Raw genomic sequence first — 25,470 nt, 5'->3', positions numbered from 1 at the left:
CAGGGACGGGGGAGCCTGGTGGGCTGCCGTCTATGGGGTCGCACAGAGTCGGACACGACTGAAGTGACTTAGCAGCAGCAGCAGCAGCAGCAGCAGCAGCAGCAGCAGCAGCAAGCTGTCTCCTAGTCTCCTAGGAGACGGGGGTCTGACGTCAGTGAACCGGCATGCTAGAACGCCCTACTGCGCATGCCTGCCGGCGCCCCACCGTAGGCTGGGTGCAGTGCGCATGTCACGCCGGGGTCAAAGGGTTAGCGTCTTTGACTGGCTGAGGGGAAGACGCCGGGCGGTAAATGGCGCTGTAGGCGGGAAGATTGAGTGGCTGGTGCGCCGAGCCTCCGGGGAGATGTGTAGTGACTTCCATAGGGCTGAATCTGGGACGGAGGTGAGAGGCGCCGGGGTGAAAGCCAGGGAGACGAGAACAGGGCCGCGGGTCGGCGCGGGAGGCCAGCGGGCGCGGGAGGCCCGGGGCCTCAGGAGGAGGAGGCGCGCGGGGCCCGGACCCCGGCGACCCTGGTGCCCGTCCCCCAAATTTGCGCCCCCCGGAGACTTGGGGCCCTCAGAGGGCTCACTGCGTACACGACTGCGTGTAAAATGGGAGCTGTCTAGTCTCTAACGTTATGGGCCAAACCCGTGCACGGCAGTCAAACATGGTTTGCAGGAGAGGCTAAGAAAAGCAGGGTGTCGCCTGGCTGAGCGTTCATAGATTTTTCTAGAACAGGGGTGTTTGAGTAGGTGGCGCCACCTTCGCCTTCTGTTCTGTACGTCTTTGCTTATGGCGTCCTGCCCTCGCTATTACAATATATATCCAGCCCAAGTATCCAGGGCCACACAAGCAGTGAGTGTGAGGCCTGCAAGGATTTATTCAGGAATTGAACCAGCAAGGATCAAGCACTTCGTATGTGTTAGCCGCGGGTGAAAGAACTAGAGTTACAAGCAGGAAACAGCTTCCGCTGTTGCAGAACTGAGAAGGGAGGCTGACCGCCAATTACAGGACCTTGGGCAACCTGGAAGACTTAACTGGGAGGGGGAGGCGACAGCGGAAGTTTCAGGGACCTTTTGAAGGTGACTTGGCAAGGAAGGGGTGACATGGGGCAGGGAGTTGGAAGTATGTGGGTTCTGCCTTTGGGCATCCCTGATACCTCAGTTGGTAAAGAACCCGCCTGCATTGCAGGAGACCCCAGGTTCGATTCCTGGGTCGGGAAGATCCCCTGGAGAAAGGATAGGCTACCCACTCCAGTCTTCTTGGGCTTCCCTGGTGGCTCAGCGGGTAAAGAATCTGCCTGCAATGCGGGAGATCTGGGTTCGATCCCTGGGTTGGGAAGATCCCCTGGAGAAGGGAAAGGCTACCCACTCCAGTATTGTGGTCTAGAGAATTCCATGTACTGTATAGCCCATGGGGTCGCAAAGAGTCAGACACAACCGAGCGACTCTCACGTTTATGCTCCCTGATTTAGGGGAAGTGCAAGTAGCTCTTTGTAGTTGAAGCCAAACAAAGCTAGTGCGGACACATTGTTGGGAAGTCAGCCCTGAAAAGTAGGCAGTGCAGGTTACGGAGGATCTTTTATACCGAGGAGGGAGGACGGGTAGCACTGCCCTAAACTGATGAGCAAGCTTTCTGCGGAGGTCCAGATAGTCTGTATTTAGGTTTTGCGGGCCATTCCGTCTGTCAGGACTACTCAACTCTGCTGTTTAATGTGAAGGCAGCCAGAGACGTGTAAACAAATGCGCGTGGCTCTGTTCCAATAAACCTTTTGTTCTTTTGGGGAACCTTATTTTTGGTGCCAGGTCTTCATTGCTGTACTGGCTTTCCGTAGTTGTGGCAAGTGGGGGCTGCTCTCTGGTTGTGGTGCTGAGGCTTCTCTTGTTGGAGCGCGGCCTGTACCGCACAGCAGGCTTAGACAGCTGTGGCAAGTGGGCCTTGTAGTTGTCTGCAGGCTCTAGAGCACAGGCGTGGTAGTTGTGGCGCACAGGCTTGGTTGCTCCACGGCCTGTGGGGTCTTGCTGGACCAGGGATGGAACCCAAGTCTCCTGCATTGACAGGCAGATTTTTTTTTTTATCAGTAAGCAACCAAGGAAGTCCCAACCTTTTGTTTTTTAAACATCAAGGTTTGGTCTGCTGGCCGTTGTTTGCCAACCCTTGCTCCTTTAGAGTGGAGGCGCCGCTCCCCATAAGAACTGCCACAGTTACAAGCTCACTGATTGAAATGATAATTTGAATCCTAGGTTAAACTCAGATGACTTTGGCAGTCAGAACAAGGCTAGCATCTAAAAACTGAGAACCCAGTACAGTCAAATCACTGAACAAAAAATTCATCATATCGTCTGCCTGCCCCAGCCGTCTGGCGATCCTCAGCAAGATTGCCTTGCTAGAATTACTTTGGAGTACAGGGTGGGCGGGGGTGGGGAGGATGCTTCCTTATTCTTTTTCCTTTTTGTCAACAAAACCAACTAAACAAGCCTCTTTTTTAAGTGCTGGGCACCCTGTGGCCGTTGCTGAATTTATTTGGATTTTGTTTCTTTTCTTAGTACATTAGTCTACTACACGAACTTCTTCTTGGAGTCCTTGTGTTGAGGAAGATATCTGAGGTCACAGACTATCCCAAGAAACTGAAATAAGCTACTTTTTAATTCACAAGAATAGCCACATTATAAAATAGCTAACTTTCCCCCACATCTTGTGACTAGGAGGCAAAAGACATTTCATACAGGGTCTTAAAAAAAACACAAAAGTTGCAAAGAGGATTTTTTTTTTTTAAGCAGATTCCAGGGATGCAATCTCTGGTAGGCGAGAGAGCAAGTGGAAAACTTACGTAGTGAGCCCTTGATTTAAAGAAGACACACCTTGGAATGCAATTTACAGTAGATAATCTGTTCTTTACCTTACTTTCAAACAGTAGCAGTGGTATTTTTACTTTTATATCCTCTGAACATTAGAAGAGATTTTGGCGATATTTTGGTATCACCCACCAAGTGGCTGCATTTGCACGTAGTTGTTAAGTAGTGACGTACTTTGAGTTTTCTCAAAAATGCCAGTATTCGTTAAGTGTAAAAGTAACCAGGGGATAAAAAAATTTGCTGTCCAGTTTTGGTTGACATGCACAACATACTCTTTCTTCTCTTTAATTTTATTATGATAGTTTCTATTGTATTTATTATTAAAGTATTACATGCTTATGGCAGAACATTCCAGTAGTACAAAGTGAAAAGTTGGAAACCTCTCCACCCCAATTATCATGTCCCAAGGGTGGTGCTAGTGGTAAAGAACCTACCTGCCAATGAGGGTTGCTCCCTGGGTGGGGAAGATCCCCTGGAGGAGGAAATGGCAACCCACTCCAGTATCCTTGCATGGAGAATCCCATGGACAGAGGAGTCTGTAGGGCTACAGTCCATAGGGTCGCAAAAAAGTTGAACAAGACTGAAGCAATTAGCATGCATACAAGGTGGATTTTTGTGAGGTTTCCCAGAAATTCTCTCTCTTTTTTTTTTTTTTTTTTGGTATTTTGGCTGCTCTGCTCAGCATGTGGGACGGTTTTCCAACCAGGTATCGAACCCAGGCCACCACAGTGAAAGTGAAGAACATGAACCACTAGACCACTAGGGAATTCCCTGCCAGAAATTTCCCAATGTCATTGTTTTGGAGGCTGAGATGGAGAGTGCTGGATCATGATTCTAGTCTTGGCTCTGCTGGCAGCAAGCTGAGAGATTTTGTATAAGTTGTTAAACCTTGGGGCTGCCCAGGTGGTGCCAGTGATAAAGAATCTGCCTTCCATCTCAGGAGACCTAAGAATGGGGGTTTGATCCCCAGGCCAGGAAGATCCCCTGGAGGAGGAAATGGCAACTCACTCCAGTATTCTTGCCTGGAAAATTCCATGGACAGAGAAGCCTGGCGGGCTGCAGTCCATGGGCCGCAAAGAGTGGGACACTGCTGAGCACACGTATTAAGCCTTGTCTTCTAGCTGTAAAGTGAGGGGATAGATGATGATTTCTCAGTTCCCTTTCAGCTGTACTTCTAGAAGGTGAGTCCTTATACTTCTGCATATCCTTCCACTAAGCACAGTATTCCCTGCACAGTGAACACTTGATAAATATTTATTAATAGTAGTACCTGGTTTTCTTTATTTTTTGGCTGTACCGTGCTGCACACAGGATCTTAGTTCTGTAACCAGGGCTTGACCTGTGCCCTTGGCAGTGACAGTACCGAATTGTAACCATTGGTCCACCTGGAAATCCCCTGGTTTTCTTTTCTTAGAAAAGGTTCAACTCACCTGCCAAATCAACTGGCCCTGAAAATAGATGGCACTGGAGCGTCGGGCCCATAGCTGGCTGTTGCTGGCAGTCAAAGAGGCACAAGAGGACCGGTGTGCCAAACAACACCCCTCCACGCCCCGCATGCTGTAACGCATAGGAGGGCCACTTCGGTGGGCCTTGAAGCCTGGGTTGTGGACCCATGTGGAGCCACAAGAGGCAAATATTACATAAGACAAGTAGTGTTTCTTAAATAATAATAATTGGTCTTGCAGTGATAGAACAACATCTATCCCCTTCTCTCTTTTCATCCCTTCTTACCCAGAACCGAATCAGTGCTCCATTATTACCATTACTCCATTGTGAGTACTTTCAATTTCTTGTCTTTTTACATCCTAACCTACAAATGCAGAGACATTACTTTGCTAACAAAGGTCCGTCTAGTCAAGGCTATGGTTTTTCTGACAGTCATGTATGGATGTGAAAGTTGGACTATAAAGAAAGCTGAGCACCGAAGAATTGATGCTTTTGAACTGTGGCTTGAAGAGTTGAAGAAGGACTCTTGAGAGTCCCCTGGACTGCAAGGAGATCCAACCAGTCCATCCTAAAGGAGATCAGTCCTGGGTGTTCATTGGAAGGACTGATGCTGAAGCTGAAACTCCAACACTTTGGCCACTCATGCGAAGAGTTGACTCATTGGAAAAGACCCTGATGCTGGGAGGGATTGGGGGCAGGAGGAGAAGGGGACGACAGAGGATGAGATGGCTGGATGGTATCACTGACTCAATGGACATGAGTTTGAGCAAGCTGCACGAGTTGGTGAAGGACAGGGAAGCCTGGCATGCTGCAGTCCATGGGGTCACAAAGAGTCAGACACAACTGAACTGCTTTCCTGACCATGGTTAAACCCAGCTGTCTACTTCCTACTTCCTACTGTTTACTGTCTACCCACTCAGCTGGATATTGCTAGGGAAAATCACGACCAGGCTGACTGATTTCATTTTTAAATTTATAACCATCAACTTCAAGTGGACTCCCAATCCCACCTGTGCTTTCCTAGCTAATTCACTTTGTCTCAACAAAATACCTGTTATCAAACCCAACCTTATGCCTGAATTCCAGCCACATATGTTCTAGTACCTTCTTGATACCCACATGGATGTCTAATAGGCCTCCCACACTTAACATGTTCATCGTGATTGACTCCTGGATCCAAAGAAAATAGGAGAAGCCTTGCCCCAAATTGAGCCCTTGGTGTACCACCACACATGTACACCCAGCCCCAGCCTGCTCCCTCCTCTGCCTTCCCTATCTTGTTAAATGGTGAACTAATTTTTTTCTACCTTTTGCTCAAGCCAAAAACCTTGAAGTCATTCTTGAATCCACTTTTTCCTCTCATATCAGCCCACATTCGTTCGTGCATTCTGTCTTCTGTACCTTCAATGTGTTATCATGGATTTGACTACATTTCACTACCTTTCCTGCAGCCATTCCTCTTCCTAGTAACCATCACCTGCTTGACTGCACTAACCTCCTAACTGGTCTCTGCTTCACCCTGTTCACACTTCCTCTAATGTATATTCCACGTAGTGTCCACGATGCTCCACTCAAAACATAAGCAGACTCTACTGCCCAGAGCTTTCCAGAGGTTCCTGTATCATTCATAGTAGAACCTGGAATCCTGTTTCTTATATGATTTGCAAACTGTGTGATTTGTCCTTCCGCCCCACCCATAACCTCAGCTCTCCTCTCCTGCCTTTGTGATCTTCTCTCCCACTCTCCCTGACTCTTCTTCAGGCACACTGTTCTTGCTCTTCCTTGAATGTACCAGATCTGCCTCAGCCTCAGAGCCTTTGCAGTTCCTGTTGAGTCGGCCTAGATAACTTCTCCCTCAGAAAGTGACACGGCTCACTTCCACACTTGCGTCGTTTGTGTTCACAAGCCAACTTGTATGAGGAGGTCCTTCCTACTGTTGTTTTTTAAGATTTATTTTTGTTTATGGCTACAATGGGACTTCGTGGCATTGTGCAGGCTTTCTCTGGTTGGGGCAAGTGGGGGCTGCTGTCTGTCAGTCACTGCGGTGGTTTCTCCTGTTGCCGAACGTGGGCCCTAGAGTGTGCAGGCCTCAGTGGTTGCGGCTCACCGGCCCTAGAGCACAGGCTCAGTTGTCCCACAGCATGTGGGATCTTCTCAGGCCGAGGGTTGAACCCATGTCCCCTGCATTGGCAAGCAGATTCCTAACCACTGAGCCACCAGGGAGGTGTCCTTCCTACTAGTAATTTTATTCCATTTAACCTTTTTCTCCCTCTGAACACTTACATCTGACATCTTACATTGTACATGTGTTGTCTTCCCACCTCCCACCCCCGCCATTTAAGAATCATGATTGCAGATGTTCTCTGCTGAGTTTATTTCTTCAAGTCTCAGTGTTTAGAACAGTATTTAGCTCACTGAAGGCGCTCAGTAGGTGTTCCCTAGTAACTCAGTAAAGAATACCTGTGCGATGCAGGTTCGGTCCCTGGGTTAGAAAGATCCCCTGGAGTAGGAAATGGCAACCCATTCCAGTATTCTTGCCTGGGAAATCCCATGGACAGAGGTGCCTGGTGGGCTGCAGTCCATGGGGTCGCAAAAGCTGGACACGACTTAGCTACTAAACAACATCTGGCTTCTGTTTCCATCTTCCACTAAGTGCTTTTCTCAAGGTTACCGTCAAACTTTATGTTGCCAAATGCTCATTTCTAAGCACCCGTCTTAGACTAGAAAGGCAGAAGGTGCACTTCGTGCAGACAAGCTGTCAGGACCCCGGCACAGGCTGATCAGTGCGTGTCTAAAATAATCCATTAGGAAAATCGCTCCTTCCCTGGGGAAGAGAGAACAAGAGGATAGGAGAATGCACCTCACATGTTTCTCCAGCGGAGTCTCATAAACGGGGCAGGAGGCCAGGGGAGGGAGTTCCTCCAGTGTTAAGCTTCTGCAGTTTTGAGTCTATGCTTTGTTGTCTCTTTCTGAGGTCTTGTGTATAGTTGATTTTTCTAAGTGAAATTTTGAAGCACAGTCTGATAATGACTTCCTAGTGAAATCTTAACTGTGTATTTAATGAAATTACTAATTTGTGAAATGTCATAAATTAAAATTTAGTCTTTATTTTGCTAGAAATTAATGCTGCTTAGGTATGTATAGTAATTTTCGCCTGACTTTTAATAAATTTTTCTTATAGGATGATTGCTTTTTAAAACATATTAGTGAAAGGCAGCAGCTCTCAGGGAATATACTAGAAACAATGGAATTGTACTATTTAGTGTCTGAGTAACAGCTGTCTTTTCCATGTAATTTAGACAAAAGCTTTATTGAAGAACCAAGCCTAGTACTCTGCCCTGAAGGGCAGTTGAATTTTCTAAGTAGCAGAAGAGCCTGATTTCATAAATGAAAAGAATTAGTCCTCTGATTTAAGGGACTCCATGATAAGGGCCACATTTTGCATTGATCACATACATGTTAACATAGGTGCTGTTTCCTTGCCTTCCTACACGTTCCAGCTCATCTCTTTATGTGTTGTTGAGTCACTAAGTCGTGTCTGTCTGACTCTTTGCAGTCACGTGGACTATAGCCCACCAATCCATGGGATTTCCCAGGCAAGAATACTGGAGTGGGTTGCCATTTCTTCTTCAGGGGATCTTCGTGACCCAGGGATCGAACCTGCATGCCCTGCATTGACTGATGGATTCTTTATTGCTGAGCCACCTGGGAAACCCTCTCTGTGTTATAGTTACACATATTTGCCTGGAGTGAATTTCCTCTATATATTGTATATGCAGGAAAACTAAGAATTGTATTCAGTTTGTAGATGAAAGTCCAAGCCTGTTATAGGGCAGGGGGGTGAATATTTGGTTTAGATTGTAGATGGACTTTCACACTTAACTGGTTTGAAACCTTGCTGCTGGGTCCATCTGCAAACAGATTTCATCACAAAAGGTCAGGGGAAATGAGCCTTTACCCAAATGACAATTACATATGCATGTTTGCCTTAATATCATTCATTTCTGGTAATTTGATCTTTAAGCTCCCCTTCCTGCTCTAGTGTAAGCTTCTCCATAAAAATAAAATGATGCTTTAAAGCATCTTTATGATACATATTCTACTTAATAAGCATATATAATAAACATATACCTTGAAGGTATATGTTCAATAAAACAGACTCTTGTTAATGACTATTAATAACTTTAGCGATAACTGTGAGTCTGGGTGAACTCCGGGAGCTGGTGATGGACAGGGAGGCCTGGCATGCTGCGATTCATGGGGTCGCAAAGAGTCGGACACGACTGAGCGACTGAACTGAAGAATACTCATAGGCTTTTGTAGAACTTTGCATAGGTTGTCCAAACATAGAAAAATTTGTATAGTTTAAGGATCCTTTTACTCCAGCCTTTGCCCAGTTCTACCTACCTGTGCCCTGTTTACCTTCATCTTAACAAGCAGCTACTAAGGTTGTGCCAGATGTAAAGCATTTTGGAATTGGTGGTGAGCCAAGATAGAGCCCTCTCCTTTAAGCTCTTACGTCCAGATGAGGGAGACTGGTAATGTGTTCTGAAGTATAGGAATAGCTTTCTGGAAGGAGGTGGCCCTCAAGAATGTATAGAGTTTTCATTCATTCAATAGTCTGGGCCTTAGAGCATTTGAGAGTATAGGGAAAGGACATTTCTTGATCAATGAACGTCTCTTTCAAAATTAAAGTAGCCTCTCACACAGATTAGAATCCACTCTCCCTTTTCAGTGCCTTCACAGAGCCCCATGTCATTTCTGTTACAGCACCTACAATACTTTCTTGAATTCTTTAACCTTTTGACTCTGCCCCATTCAATTTTTTGAGGATAGAAACTGTGTCTGTTGTATCTATGTATGCCCAGCAACTTATTCACTGGACTATTTACTGGAAATATTCAACTGGAATGTTTACTAATGAATATTTGTATAATTAAGTATTACCCCCTTTCTTTCTGCTGTTGAAAGAAAATATTTGGGGATCCTTGTGATGTTAGGGTGTGTTATGAGAGATGGTGAGAGAGCCCAGGTAAGTGTTTAGACAGGACCTTAGGTTGGTTTGACCTTCCGCTGAGGAAGTCCAAACCCGTTGTCCCTGTGTCCAGTGATGCAGACTTCGAGGCTTTGTAGCGCAGGGGAGAGCTCCAGGCTTTGGGAGGCAGAGGTCTCAGTGAAATCCTAACTCATTTTCTCATCTGAGAAGCAGAATGATAACAAATAGAGTTAATGTAACAATTAAAAGAGATAATGTATAGAAGTTATGTACCACTGATACCACAGCAAGTACAAATAGTAGTTGTTTTTAGATAGGTATTGTTATGATGATAAAACCTGGCAGATACTGATTTACAAACCAAATGCAAAAACGGTTCATTTACAATTTGAGTGCATGTGCCAAATAGATGAAGATTGTGTCCTCTGTGTATTCTTTCCCAATTAGGAAATTTGGGCTCAGAAAGGGTGCTTAGAGAATCAAGAGAAATAGTTTAATTATCTTAATAGCTGCCATCACCAAACTCTGTTTGCCTGACGTGGTCATCTTCCCTAAAGGAATTAAAGTGTCCCGTCAAGCAGAATTTAGTTGGATTCCTTGTACCTTGGCTTAACTTACTTTTTGCACTTCTGAAGCTCTAGTTTGATTACACCTTGCTTCTTTCAACTCCTCAAATCTGGACATCATTCACTTAAATTTATGTAATGGTCAGGTTTATGCCAAATTTTTAGGGTATTTTATACTTGGGTTTGGAAGATCCTTCATCCCATCAGATGACTTTTATATGTTGTTAATATTGCCTATTTGTGTAAGTATTATTATGAAAAATAGCTATGTTTTCCTAAACAAAAAATGTAGTGAGGAGTGAAGTTAACTGGGTTCTCATCTCTCCTTCTGTATCTAATCTATTACTATGTGTTGTTCTGGTTAAAGTTTGTGAAGATCATCTCAGCTCTTACAGAGCTGGAAAAGGAAGAAGTATTTTTGGACAATTGTGGATATTCTTCCTTGACAGTATACCAAAACTTGACAAGTAGTGAAGTTATTGCATTGTAGAATATGAAATTATTTCAGTAAACTTTTCATATGTTACAATCCATTGACTTATAACTTTAAACTGTCTGGGAGTGAATTTTACCCAGTGATTGGTCATTTGGAAATGGTGGTTCACTGAGTTATGTAGATCTTCCAAGTATTTACACATTTGTTAAATAATTAGCCCCCCAAAATCACATTTGTTAAAATCACCAGTGATTTTACCACTACCTTAAGTATTGGGATGCTGTCAAGTTCACAGTAGTAGATAAAAGTTTTCCAAAATTCATATTTTATCATTGGCAACAAATACTGACAGTTACTTTTCCTTAAAGTGATAGGCTCACTTCCTTCATTTTCAATAAGATGTCTGACATCTACCCAAGTTTGTGTAATCATAATTTGTCAGTCATTCTTCAAATAAAAGTGTTTTGTGAAAAAGTATCCATCTCATATAATCACACAAGTGCTTTTCCTAGAGAAAACCCACTGCGTTTGAGTTTGCAGCAGAAGTGCTTTCTTTGTGTGTGAAGTTGGGGGAAGTCCCCAAGACTCCGTCTGCAGAGTTCCAGGTCCTCACCCCCTCACTCATTCAGACATTAATTGCATGTTTGGCGGTTCCCAAGGCTACCTTCAGGTTTAGTGATTTTGCTGGAAGGACTTACAGAATACACTGAAAGCTTAGTCACGCTTATATTTTGCTGCAGCAGAAGGAAACATTGAAATCAGCCCAGGGAAGAGGTACAGTGGGACGAAATCCAGCATTCCCAACAGGAGCTTCCGGTTGTCCTGTCCTGGTGGGGTGTGGGCAGTGTGCTAGCTTTCCCCAGCGGCAGCGAGGACAGTGTGCTGGCCGAGGAAGCTCACCTGAGCTTTGGTGTCCAGAGTCTTTATGGGGCTTTGTCATGTGGACATAGTCAGCCCACCAATAACTGAGGTTGAGCTGCCTCCAATCCCTCACCCCACCACTCTAGGCATCAATTTCTCTTGAAACACGTTGAATCCTTAGCAGTCTTGTGAAGGAAATACTGGTTTTTTCTTCCCTTTACCTATGAGAAACCTCAAGCCCAGGGATCTAGTGGGTCAGGTTCTGAAGTCCCAGCTGTCTACTCTTAACTGTTGTAAATTGCTGCTTTTTTTTTTTTTAAACTTATGATTTACTTTTGGCTGTGCTGGGTCTTTGTTGCAGTGCACGGACTTTCTCCGGTTGTGGTGAGTGGGGCTGCTCTTCACTGCAATGCTTAGGCTTTTCTCGTTACGGAGCACAGGCTTTAAGGCAAGCAGGCTCAGTAACTGTGCTTAGTTGCTCCATGGCATGTGGGATCTTCCCGGACCTGGGATTGAACCCATGTCTCCTACATTGGGAGGCAGATTCTTAACCACTGGACAACCAGGGAAGTCTATTCATTGCTTCTGAAAACCCCTTGCTCTAATCTACAGACCAGAGAGCAAACTCATAAAGGTGACATCCAAGATCTTTTGTGATCTGACTTCTGTTCTTTAGGACTTCGTTATGTCCTGCCTGTTTTGTGCCGAAAGCTCTGGCATTTCAGATCTCCTTACAGTTTACCTACACACAGCTGTTTATAACCTTTTCATCTTGGCTGATGTTGCATCTGCCAGGTATGCCTGCCTATGTGCCCTGTTCACAGATTCAAGTATTTGGAGCTTCTCAGGGAGAGTTTTTCTCCATTGTCCCTTCCCTTCCCATCCCCTCCACCAGATAAGGAGCTGGCACTATAATGGACAGATGAAAGCTGATACCTGTGTGACAAGTGTGGTAGGCATAGTGAGAAAGATAATTATAGCAAGTAAGGAAGGTAAATACTTTGCAATTAGTTTGATTCTGTGTCCCAAACTATGCTATCGGCTTCTTTGAAGGCAGAGACTCATTTTATACCAAGAGTACTTGGTACGTAAAAAATAAAGTATATTCTGGGTAAATGAACACAACTTTTCTTCTAAATTATATTTTCTATTTCATAATTTCCTCCAAATCCTCAAAATGCTGGTGAAAAGTTTCTTACAGACTTTTGGTAAATTGTATAAATTTTGATTTGTTGTGTGTGTGTGTATGTTGGATTTTAAATTTTTAGATAATAAATTTTCCTTCTCTCTCTTTTTTTCCTGCCTTTTGCAAGCTCCTTGCCCGACTGGAAGGTAGAAGTTCCTTGAAAGAGATAGAACCACATCTGTTTGCTGATGAAGAGTCACCTGTGCATGGTAAAAACACAGTCTCAAGCCAAAATACAGTGTCATAAATGAAGTTTTATAAGACAAGTTTTTCCCCTGCATATATCCATATATGGGTTTCCCTGGTGGCTCAGATGGTAAAGAATCTGCCTGCAATGTGGGAGACCCAGGTTTGACCCCTGGGTTGGTAAGATCCCCTGGAGAAGGGAAAGGCAATCCACTGCAGTATTCTTGTCTGGGAGAATTCCATAGACAGAGGAGCCTGGTGAGCTACAGACCACGGGGTTGCAAAGAGTTGGATACGACTGAGCAACTAACACACCCACACACACACATTCATGTACATACTCATACTTCTAGCAAGAGCCTACATAGATTAAACGTGAAATTAAAAACCGGGACAGAGATGATGGCGGCACACTTTTTAACCTTCGTTGTCTGCCAGCTGAGATGGAGCCTGGCTTACCTTCAGTAAGTCTTCAGTGTAAAAACCTCTCTTATCCCAGCACAGTAACTGTGGGAGTTTGTTACTTATTTTTTGTTTCCGTACAAGTTTGAGGATCACAGGAAAGTTCTTAGGTACTTGGTAGTTCTGTGAATATTTTTACAATAGGGAAAATGATAGCCGCTTATTCTGCTAACACTTCTCCACTAGGGAAAACTTAAAAAAGAAGGTGGTGTGCTTAGATGTGTGTGTGTGTGTTTTTCTTTTCCACTGTAATAGCTTTAAAGAGATACAATTCACTCAAGTGTACAGTTTGCACTTATGCGTCTATTGGCACAGTCAATTCTAGAACATTTTCTTCACCCCCAAAAGAAACCCATGCCTGTTGGTAGTCACTCCTCAATTCCTCTCGTATCCCTTAGCTCTAGGCACCTATTAATCTACTTTCTGCCTCAGTGATGTGCCTTTTCTGGACATTTCATGTCGTTGGAACCATCCAGTATATGGTCTTTTGTCACTGATGTCTACTTTGCTTCATATTTTCAAGATTTATTATACTGTAGCATGCATCAAGTAGTCTGTTCCTTTTTATTGACTAATGTTCTGTTGAATCCATTCATCAGTTGATGGCCATTTGGGTTGTTTCTACTTTTTGGTTATTAAGAATAATGCTGCCATGATCGTCCTGAGTACAAGTTTTTCTCTGGAGAAATATTTTCCGTTTTCTTGGGTAGTACCTATGAGAGGAGCTGCTGGGTTGTATGGTAGCTCTGTGTTTAACCTTTGGCAAAATTTCCAGGCTGTTGTTTAAAGTGCCTGTTGGGAAACCCACGTTTCACCTGTCAGCGTCAGTGAAGTGTGTCCTGGTTCCAGTCTACCCAGGTCCTGCACACAGCTATTGTCTGTCTTTTTGATTATAGCCTTCCCAGTGAGAATGAAGTGATACCTCATTGTGGTTTTGATTTACATTTCCCTAATGGCTAATGGTGTTAAGCATCTTTGCATGTGCTTTTTGGCAGTTTGTGTGTGTAATTTGGGGCAATATCAGATCTTTTGCCTATTTATAAAATTGGGCTGTCTTTTTATTATTGAGGTGTAAGAGTCCTTTATATATTTTAGCTACAAGCCTTTATTAAATATGTGATCTGCAGATATTTTCTCCTGTTTTATAGTTTCTTTTCTCCATCGAGGCACAAAGTTACTAATTTTGATTAAGTCCATCAATTTATCCAGTTTTTCTTGCTCTTGTCTTTAGTATCAAAGCTAAGAAGCCATTGCCTAATCCAAGGTCAAAAAGATTTAGGGCTTTTGGTATTATTGTAACTGGTTTCTGTTTTCATTATTTTCTGATCAGAGAACATACTTCTGTGATTTCAGTCTGTTTAAATTTATTGAGATGTGTTTTCTGGCCAAACATATGGTCCATCCTGGAGAATGTCCTACGTGTGCTTGAGAAGACTGTGCATTCTGTTGTAGCTGGGCCAGGTGTTTTATTGATGTCTCTTAGTTCTAGTTGGCTTTTAGTGTTGTTCAGGTATTTTTTTCCTTGCTGATCTTCTGTCTTGTTGTTCTGTCTGTTGTTGAAAGTTGGATATTTTAGTCTTTTAGTCTCCAACTATTGGTGAATTGTCTGCTTCTCCCTGTCTGTCAGTTTTTGTGGGTTTCATGTAGTGTTGGGCACATGTATATTTATTATCATTATTATAGCTTATCAATGAGTTGACTTATTAATCATTATAAAATGTTTCTCTTTGTCGTCTCACACCCTTTAAGATGGCTACTGTCATAACAAACTCACAAGTGTTGGTGAGGCGGGGAGCAGATTAGTACCATTGTGCACTATTGATGGGATCATAAAATGTTGGGATCATAAAAATGGGATAATAATGGTGCAGCCATTATGGAAAACAGATTGAAGGTTCCTCAAAAAGTAAAATATAGAACTACCATTGTACTTCTGGGTATACAGTCGAAAAGAATCAAAAGCAGGGTATTGAATAGGTATTTATTTGCATACCTGTGTTCATAGCAGCACTGTTCACAGTAATTGCTCAAAGATGAAAGCAACCAAAGTGCTCATCAACAGATGAATGGATAAAAAAAAAGGTGGTCTGTACATAGAATGGAATATTATTCAGCCTTCAAAAGGAAAGAAATTCTGAAACATGCTACAACATGGATGAATCTTGAGGACATGCTTAGTGAAATAAGCCAGTCACAAAAAGAAAAATACTTCCTGAATCCCCTATATTATATGGGGTATCTAAAATAGTCAGATCATAGAAACAGAAAGTGGAATGGTGGTTTCCAGGGGCTGGGGAGGAAAGAGAGAATTGTCGTTTAATGGGTACAGATTTTCAGTTTTGTGAGGTGATAAAGTTCTGGAGATCTGCTTCACAGGTGTGTGAATGTACTTAACACTACTGAACTGCATGATGAAGATGGTAAATTTTATGTTATGTCTTTTACCACAGTGAAAAAGAGGTCCTTTGTCTCTAATAACAGTTTTTTGTCTTAACATATATTTTGTCTGATGACAGGCTAGCCACTTGTGGTCTCTCTTGGTTACGTTTGCATAGTATTTCTTCTTCTGTTGTTTTACTATCAACCTTGTGACTTGGGATATAAAGTATGCCCGCTGTAGACAACCTGTAGTTGGATCATGTTTTTTTATTCCCTTTTGTCAGTCTCTGCCTTTTGTTTGGACTGTTTAATCCATTTGTTATTATTAGTTGAGATAGGGTTTATGGCTGCCATTCTGCTATCTGTTTTATATGTGTCTTACATCTCTTTTGTTCCTCTATTCATCCTTTACCGTCTTCTTTTGTGTTAAATGGGCTTCAGTGGTGGCTCACATGGTAAAGAATCTGCCTGAAGTTCAGGAGACCTGGGTTCGATCCCCAAGGCAGGAAGATCACTTGAAGGGCATGGCAACCCACTCCAGTATTCTTGCCTGGAGAATTCCATGGACAGAGGAGCCTGGTGGGCTGCCATCCATGGGGTTCTCAAAGAGTTGGACACAAAAAGTAAAGAAAAAATAGTTGGACCTGACTGAGCAGGAAGTGAAGAGGAACTAAAAAGCCTCTTGATGAAAGTGAAAGTGGAGAGTGAAAAAGTTGGCTTAAAGCTCAGCATTCAGAAAACGAAGATCATGGCATCCGGTCCCATCACTTCATGGGAAATAGATGGGGAAACAGTGTCAGACTTTATTTTTTGGGGCTCCAAAATCACTGCAGATGGTGACTGCAGCCATGAAATTAAAAGACGCTTACTCCTTGGAAGAAAAGTTATGACCAACCTAGATAGCATATTAAAAAGCAGAGACATTACTTTGCCAACAAAGGTCCATCTAGTCAAGGCTATGGTTTTTCCAGTGGTCATGTATGGATGTGAGAGTTGGACTGTGAAGAAAGCTGAGTGCCGAAGAATTGATGCTTTTGAACTGTGGTGTTGGAGAAGACTCTTGAGAGTCCCTTGGACTGCAAGGAGATCCAACCAGTCCATTCTGAAGGAGATCAGCCCTGGGATTTCTTTGGAGGGAATGATGCTTAAGCTGAAACTCCAGTACTTTGGCCACTTCATGTGAAGAGTTGACACATTGGAAAAGACTGTGATGCTGGGAGGGATTGGGGGCAGGAGGAGAAGGGGTCAACAGAGGATGACATGGCTGGATGGCATCACTGACTCGATGGATGTGAGTCTGAGTGAACTGCGGGAGTTGGTGATGGACAGGGAGGCCTGGCGTGCTGCGATTCATGGGGTTGCAAAGAGTCGGACACGACTGAGCTACTGAACTGAACTGAGCAACTAACACTTTCACTTTCGACTGAGCTACTGAACTGAACTGAGCAACTAACACTTTCACTTTGTGTTAAAAAGATATTTTCTAGTGTATCATTTTAATTCCTTGTCATTATTTTTACCTTTTTTTGAGTTAGTTACCTCATGATCACCCTCAGGATTACGATCAACGTCTTAATTTATAACAGTCTAGTTTGGGCTACATACCGTCTTAATTTCTATATTTTTTGTAAAAAATCTTTGCTATCATATAGCTCCATTCCTGTCCCCTTCCTCTTGCTGTTATAAATTATGTATTATACAGTAGATGCCCTTCACACTTAAATTTTTGCTTAGTTAAAATAATTAAAATTACTTAATGCAGTTGTTTCTTAAATCACATGAAAAAATAATTACAAATATAAAACACACATAACTCTTATATTTACCTATATAGTTATATTTACCTCTGTTCTTTATTTGCTCATTTGGAATTAAGTTACTGTCTACTGCTATCCTTTCATGCATCCTGAAGGACTCCTTTTAGTATTTCCTATAGAGCATATGTGTTAGTCAAAAAAATTCTAAACTGTCAATAATAAATGACAAATTTTGGTCAAACATATTAGACAAAAGATTCAACTATCTTTTTATTCTATCAGAAAGGATATTATTACATTGAACCTTATGGAACTGACATTAAAACATGGATTCGAAGCATAGCTTAAACATTTGAATGTTATGTTTATAGAAACTTTAAAAAAAACCATTATGTTCAGTCACTAACAAAAAAGTTTACTTAAAATTATGATAGACCTTAGAGCTATAAAACTAGTTAGATGGAAAAAAATATCTGGTTAGGTGAATATTCTTTAGAGCAACAGCAGACATAAAACTAGGATTATAAGGGTTATTTATCAACAACAGCACTTTAACAGAGTATTATAGGGAAGTTCATTTTGAAGCAGTAAGAGATTGAGGGGTTACAAGCATCTCCAGTACTGTTGTGAAACGTTTTTAATGCTTTTTTTGGATAGGAGTTATTCAGTACCATATGCAAACTCATTATCTCTTCAGCACTATAGTGATTGCTCTGCAAATTCAGCATATTTCTTACATGATTGCTCAGTCGTGTCTGACCCTTTGAGACCCCGTGGACTGTAGCCCGTCAGGCTCCTCTGCCCATGGGATTCTCCAGGCAAGAATACTGAAGTGGGTTGCCATGCCCTCCTCCAGGGGATCTTCCCAACCCAGAAATCAAACCCAGGTCTCCTGCATTACAGGTAGATTCTTTACTGACTGAGCCACCAAAGAAGTAAGTTGGTACCTAGAGGATGTATTTTTTGGCTTTTCTCTCTTTTCCTTATTTTGAAGGCTCTTTAGATTCTTAAACTCACTCTGACAATCTGTTACCCAAACCCCTTACAGCATTCTATTTGTGATAGTAACTATCAAGGCCAAACCATCCAGATTTTCTGATTTAGTTTAACTTGTCAACTGTCAAACTGTAGAGGTAATTTTTTTTTTTTTTTGGTTTGGGTTTTTCCTTTAACTACCAGTTGTCATACTCAATACTTTGACTGGACTGGGGCAAGATTTCTCTTAACAGCTCACAGAAACTTATAAGATAGTGTTTCAGATGCAGTTAAAAGGACCATGTCTCTCTATAGAACATTATGTTTGAATATTATTTTTGATCTTATGATTAGGTAGTAAATGTTTATAAAAATCAATGAAATTTAGTTCATCATTAAACAAACATATTTGTAGAGAATCTAGTTCAAGAAGTTAATGATCATATTCATCTTTAATTTCCAAGTTGGCAGATTTTACTCACCCAGTTGTTAAAAATGCCCTTTCCCCCCCCACTTTGCTACTAATCTGTAAAAGGGGAAGAGTGCTTCTACCTACCTGATAGTCTCTTCAGTTCAGTTCAGTCGCTCAGTCGTGTCCGACTCTTCGAGACCCCATGAATCGCAGCACGCCAGGCCTCCCTGTCCATCACCAACTCCCGCAGTTCACCCAGACTCACATCCATTGAGTCAGTGATGCCATCCAGCCATGTCATCCTCTGTTGACCCCTTCTCCTCCTGCCCCCAATCCCTCCCAGCATCACAGTCTTTTCCAATGAGTCAACTCTTTGCATGAGGTGGCCAAAATACTGGAGTTTCAGCTTTAGCATCATTCCTTCCAAAGAAATCCCAGGGCTGATCTCCTTCAGAATGGACTGGTTGGATCTCCTTGCAGTCCAAGGGACTCTCAAGAGTCTTCTCCAACACCACAGTTCAAAACCATCAATTCTTCGGCGCTCAGCCTTCTTCACAGTCCAACTCTCACATCCATACATGACCACTGGAAAAACCATAGCCTCGACTAGACGGACCTTTGTTGGCAATTAGACAGCCTTAAACTTTGCCTCAGTTTCATTCATGCTGAACCAGGGCTCTGAAGAATCCATATTCACACCACACTGGCTGTTCCTCAATTAATGCATGGGTTTAGAAAGCCTTGTTAGATCTTGTAGGAGAGTGCTTTCAAAGCTTTACTCTTTTGAATTACACTGAAAAAATGTTTATGAGCACCACCCCTCTCTATCCAAGAAAATACTTAGCAAAGTTTTCATTTTCCCTCTGTTCTGAGAACTCCAGAAAACACCCGGAGAGGTCTCACAGTTACCGTCTCACCAATATCATGGGTTTCTAGCTCCCTGCGGAGTCCCTCCTCTGTTGCTTCAGAATATGTTACATTTCTCTTACCTTATCTTCATTTGACTCTCCAGCCACATGAAATTGCTGTTGAATTTTTACTCTTTAAACGAGCCTGCTGCTGCTGCTAAGTCGCTTCAGTCGTGTCCGACTCTGTGCGACCCCATAGACGGCAGCCCACCAGGCTCCGCCGTTCCTGGGATTCTCCAGGCAAGAACACTGGAGTGGGTTGCCATTTCCTTCTCCATTAAACGAGCCTAAACCATTGTTATTTTTCTGGTTCCTCATGTATGCCTCCCTTCCTCCAGTCTGATTTCCATCCTGCTCTTACCTAAAGATAGTGACTGCTCCCTGTGGTGCTGTTTCAGACTGAGTATCTCTGTTTTTAAAGTTTGGTTCATAAAATAATGTTTATGTTAAAGGTGCTTTTGCAGACTGTACATTTCCACGACAGTTCGGTGATCTGTTCCTTACCTCTCCCCTGCCATTTTTTAATTTTTAGAACTTTTCTGCTGCATTTACTATTATTTAGTAATGTTTCTATTAAATTTGTGTCTTAACTGCCTTCATGCTGGCTTCTCTAGCTGTGGATGTGTCCTGAGACTTGAGTTTCGGCCTCTGTCTTAGTTTTAGGTTCACTCCCACTCCCCTGAAGAGTTTTCTGTTCTCTGTTTCTGTGTAGCTCTTATTACTGTCATGAATCTTGAATCCTAGTGGCCATAGGATATATTTATTTTTGACACCTAGAGATACATCTTAACATACCATTTTGAAAGCTAAATTCTTGTTAGAATATTTATGTGATATGTGGATTAAAAATCTCTACTCAGTTTTGGTTTTTTCTTTCTTTACACGGCACTTCCAAGCCTGTCTTTGAGAACTTTTAAGTCACTACGCTAGGTTTCCCCTTACCTTCTGAGTAAGTGAAGGAGGCCGAAGACTTGATAGAAATGAAGCATCAGCACACTTGGGCCCAGGGCAGCTGGCGGGGGCTGAACTGGCCCTGGACCATTGGTTCCTGTCCTGGCTTATCTCTGGTGTTGGCCCCTCATTCCACGCCTCGGTCAGTGGCCTTCACACCTGCCCACTCTGCTAACCAAAGCCGCACCCCACCTGCGCCTCCCTGCCACACCTCCTCCCTTTCAAAATGCTGTGTTCCAAAACTGACTTTGTGCATGGAATGAGAACTTACATTTTCATTTTTTAGATTTCTTTCAAGATGTTCTTAAGAAGAAAAGAATCTGATGAAATGCATTCAAAAGATTCTGTACTTTGCACTAGGGATAGAGTATTCAAGTCCTCACCTTAAAGTAGTGAACAGGAAATCTACCAAGTAAATCGTCAGAGATGACATACCATGTAAATGTAATGATGATTGATGATAAAGTTTGCTTTTCCTACCTCTGAGTGTTATTATTAGGATTCCCTTTTTCAGTTGGAAGGCCCTGTGGAAGTGTTGATGGCTGCTCCTCAGCCTTGTGGGCCAAGTTCCTAGGAAAAAGAGGCGCATGTGTGTGGTCTGCTTGTTTATCTCCCCACTGCGTCTCTTCGTGGCCCACTGCGTCCTCACAGCCACTTTCCCATTAACCTTGCTTATCTGTGTTTTCAGCTTTCCTTCCCTATTGTTAATATTGGCTCAATGTTAATGTTCCTTCATCTAGTGATGTAGTTTATTCTCTTTCTATAATATAGGGCGATAAAAGAGTTTTATCTGGGGGCATGGGGAGGATTTCCACTTAGTTCTTCCTTAGCTATATGGTAGGAGGGAGTAACCTGAACTTCTGGGTTGAACATAACTGAACATAATTTTAGTCACTATAAGAGCATCCATGAACAATTGTTAATGTGAAGATAATTTTACTCTCTGAGGCTGAAATCTTGGGAATGGGGGCGGGGAGAATCTTTTTAATTAAAAATTTGAATTGCAAATTGTATATAAGATTATAGTGAAAATTGGCTGAAGTTTTGTACTACTTAAATATGGTATGGTGGCAGATTGCTAGATTTCTTAGAGATTATTTGTGAGTGTTCCAACATACAATGGTTTGTTAGTAATAACAGGAAATAAAGTAACTGGACTCTCAGACAGACCTTATAGTTGATTCAGAGCCTAAGAAACTACCTTTTTAACGTGGTGTTTCCACTTATACTATTCAGCCATAAAGCGAATGGCAAATAGACAAGAATTGAAAAGCCCCTGTTGTGAGTGGATTTTGAAAGTCTGGCGGCAGGACAGTTTCCCCAGGTGTTTTATTTGTGCTGTCCTCAGTAAACGAGAGTGACTCGAACCTGCCAAGAAAGAGATTTGAGTCTTCAGAACAGTTGACCCTGACTTATAATGCTCAGAAAATAACTCACAATGCAGGTGTCATTTGAACGAAATGGTGTCGAGCGGTATTCATATAGCACAGAGCAACTCAAGGCAGTGTGGAAACGTGCAGAGTGTTTCCCCTGCGGATGCAGTTGGCACTCAGGGCCTGAGGGCTGGGGGCCCTACTGCCTGTGTGTGTGAAAATGCACAGTCAAGAGCCCTTCCACCCAGAATGCCAGCCACTCTGGGAAGCCCTTGTTAGGGAGTGTTTCAGCTGCACATAACAGAAGCCCAGCCTCATGACTTCGTTCTTCATGTTGGTGTGGAGGCAGGCTGCGCATGGCTGCTGTGCAGGGTTCTGTATTGTCATCCACGTCCTGGGCACCTCCAGTCTTCCTGCTCTGTCCTCCTTAGGGCCTTCCCTCCGCGATGTATACCTGTCGCCCTCGCTGTTTCTAGATAGCTGTCACTTCCGAGAAGGGAGCAACAGAGCAGAAGTGGCGCCCATGTCAGGACAGCACAACTGGAAAACCCCAGCAGACGTCCACCTGTGGCTACACTGTGGTACCTGGTGGCCTCTCTTTGCAAGGAAGACTGGGAAAATCGCTTTTAAGCTGTGCACATTGCTTTTCCCCCCAAAGTGGGGTTTTACACTTAAAGAAAAAGGAGAAACCAGATATTGGGTAATTAACGACTAGAAATGTTGTGTACCAGTAGTCAGTATCTTTTTAAAAGATGCTTGGTCTAAGGCACTTTATTCGCAGTGCTGTAAGAGCGCTTGTGAATGTATGAGGACCCATCTCCAGGAGATGCCCATAGGCCCATTTCAACCATCTCATTTTGTTTGTCAGATTTTCTTGGTGCTAATTAACAGCGAACACCTTTTTCAGAGGTGAAATGTAATGATTTATGTTTAATGTCTTTATTTGTATTTGCATATACAAATTCCTTTTGGCAAATGGGTTTAGATTTTCTTTCAAAAGAGAAAACTTTCCATAAATGTCTTTATAAAAAACATTTTTTGCAGACTTCATTTTGTATCCTGTCATTATTGTGCTGCTACATGTTGACTGACATTTTAAAATTTTACACAGGTGATGTTCTTGAATTTCATGGTCCAGAAGGAACAGGAAAAACAGAAATGCTTTATCATTTGACAGCACGATGTATACTTCCAAAATCGGAAGGTGGACTGGAAGTAGAAGTTGTGTTTATTGATACAGATTACCACTTTGATATGCTCCGGCTTGTTACGGTCCTTGAGCATAGACTGCCGCAGAGCTCTGAGGAGATGGTCAAACACTGCCTTGGGCGGTTGTTTTTGGTGTACTGCAGTAGCAGCACCCAGTTACTCCTCACCCTGTGCTCGCTGGAAACGATGCTCTGTAGGCATCCCTCTGTCTGCCTTTTGATTTTGGATAGCCTGTCAGCTTTTTATTGGATAGACCGCGTCAATGGAGGAGAAAGTGTTAACCTGCAGGAGTCTACTCTGAGGAAGTGTTCTCAGCTCTTGGAGAAGCTTGTAAACGAGTATCGGTTGGTTCTCTTTGCAACAACACAAAGTATAATGCAGAAAGCCTCAAACCCGGAGGAAGGGCCTTCCTGCGCCCGTAATTGCCTGAGTGACGTGGATGTGGACTGTAGGCCCTATCTCTGTAAGGCGTGGCAGCGGGTGGTGAAGCACAGAATACTCTTCTCCAAGCAAAATGACTCCAGAGCCGGCAACCAGTTCTCTTTACTTTCACGTCATTTAAAAAGTACCAATGTAAAAAAACACTTTTTTACTATTGGAGAAAGTGGTGTTGAGTTTTGTTGACGTGTATCATAAAACAGTCTTTTGTCAGATGTTATGCAAGTTTTAAAAAGTGTTTAATAGGCTAAAATGATTTGATTCTAAAATTTTAAACTCTAAGGCAATCTAACATAACCACGTTTCTACACAGAATGGAGTTCTTAAACTGGAACCTTAGACTGTTCTGTTCCTGGGTTGTTGAAGATTATTCAGAGTGATAACAATAATAGTTAAACTATATTAAGTTGTTTTAAAACTAAATAAATAAGATACACATTTCAGTCCAAATAAAATGGAGTTTTCTAACTTTGTGTCACATTTCTGGAACTCAGTTAAATACTTGTTTAGGAAAGTTGAAACGCCTTTCTGATTTTTCATATGTAACTCCTTTAAGAAGCTGTGAACTTGGAAAATGTTTCTCTGGAGCTGTTATTTCTGTAAAGAGGATGAAAGCAAGGAGCCTACCCAATCTGCCTTTCACATCCAAGACTACGGGAAGTCAGAGCATTCTGATCTGTTATACCGAATCCCAGGACACAGCTGCATTGTGGTTGGGTTTCTGTATAATTGTTAAATCACGGGGAAATGAGATACCCATTCAGAGAATTCTGTGAAGGTTGAAATTTTCATCTTTCTTGTTAAGTAACTTGTTGTTTGTTGTTCAGTCGCTCAGTCATGTTCAACTGTTTGTGACCCCATGGACCACAGCACGCCAGGCCTCCCTGTCCACCATCTCCTGGAGTTTGCTCAAACTTGTGTCCATCAATTCTGTGATGGCATCCAGCCATCTGGTCCTGTCACCCCTTTCTCCTCCTACCTTTGTTAAGTAAGAGGCAAATGCTAAAACTATAGTATAATTGCACGTTACTTGTGTTTTCTTACCCATTTAGAATAGGTCAGACATACCCTGAAATGAATTGAAATGTTGCCAGCTGAGAGCTGGACGAGGCTTTATATTCCTTGGTTTAGTAATGGCCAGAAAGGGGTGCATGCATCTCCAGGGGCACACAAGGTAGCCTGCGGTGAAGGAGCAAGAAAAATTTAGAACCTTGATTCATAGATTCTAATCTAAGAAAGGATTGAGTCATATCAATATTTGATAATTGACCCTATCACTCATTCAACCCATATATCAGATTGCCTTATGTCACTTGTATTTTTGAGGTATCCTGTAGGAAAAGTGGAAAGAACAATGGACTCGGGTGTTCTCAAGGGTGTGATCATTTAAATGTAACCTGTTCAGTTAAAATTAACTGTATGTTCACTTACCTAACAAAGCTGCTCTGTAAGGGCTTAAAAGATCATTTTCATAATGCAGGCATAGCAGATGTAGCATATGCTGTTTGTACCTGCAGCTCCTCCAGCTTTGGGGAACCTGCAGTTCCCCAAACCCAGCGACTTCTGCAAGTGTCATCTGGACACAGAGCCTGCTGGGCGGCGTGTGGGCCAGGCGGGGCAGTCCTTACCAGTGAGGGCCAGGGCTTGGTAGGTTGGTAACGCCTCTCCTCACCCCTTGGTAAGAACCAAGGTGTTTCTCAGGTGGCCCCTGTAGGAGCCATCTCCTCATTATCTCAGTGTTTCTTGCCTTCCACCCTCCCTCTCACTTCCCCACTCTCATGCAGCCTCATGGGATTCTCCCCCTAAAAAACAAAATCCTTGTCGAGGGACTGCTTTTGTTGTGAGTTGGAGGGGAACCAAACTGTCGGCAGGCAATAAAAAGTCGTCAGGCTAACAGCCCTTCTAGGTGCAGTATTTGCTCTTCAGCCATATTATGGAATTTAAAATGATGGCATTCTAATTGTTAATCAAGTTAAATTACATTGGATCATATTACTGTCATTCACACCCACTTGTGTGCCCTCAATAAATGTTATTTTGCTATTAATATACTTTATTACCATATTTTATCCACAGTTCCTTTTTCATTTTATA

At 42.7% G+C, this 25,470-nt stretch overlaps 1 protein-coding gene across 1 annotated transcript; it reads left to right on the top strand.

Annotated features, from left to right (window-relative positions):
• The first annotated feature begins 292 nt into the window (after positions 1-292).
• Positions 293-25,423, top strand: XRCC2 (X-ray repair cross complementing 2). Its single transcript, NM_001102354.1, is given in 3 exon segments — positions 293-382; positions 12,454-12,535; positions 22,841-25,423. Coding segments are annotated over 3 exon segments (843 nt in total). The 5' UTR covers positions 293-343; the 3' UTR covers positions 23,563-25,423.
• The last annotated feature ends 47 nt before the right edge of the window (positions 25,424-25,470 follow it).

Source organism: Bos taurus, chromosome 4, assembly GCF_002263795.3.
Source record: "Bos taurus isolate L1 Dominette 01449 registration number 42190680 breed Hereford chromosome 4, ARS-UCD2.0, whole genome shotgun sequence".
Lineage (NCBI taxonomy): Eukaryota > Metazoa > Chordata > Mammalia > Artiodactyla > Bovidae > Bos > Bos taurus.
This window is presented reverse-complemented; position numbering and strand designations above follow the sequence as displayed.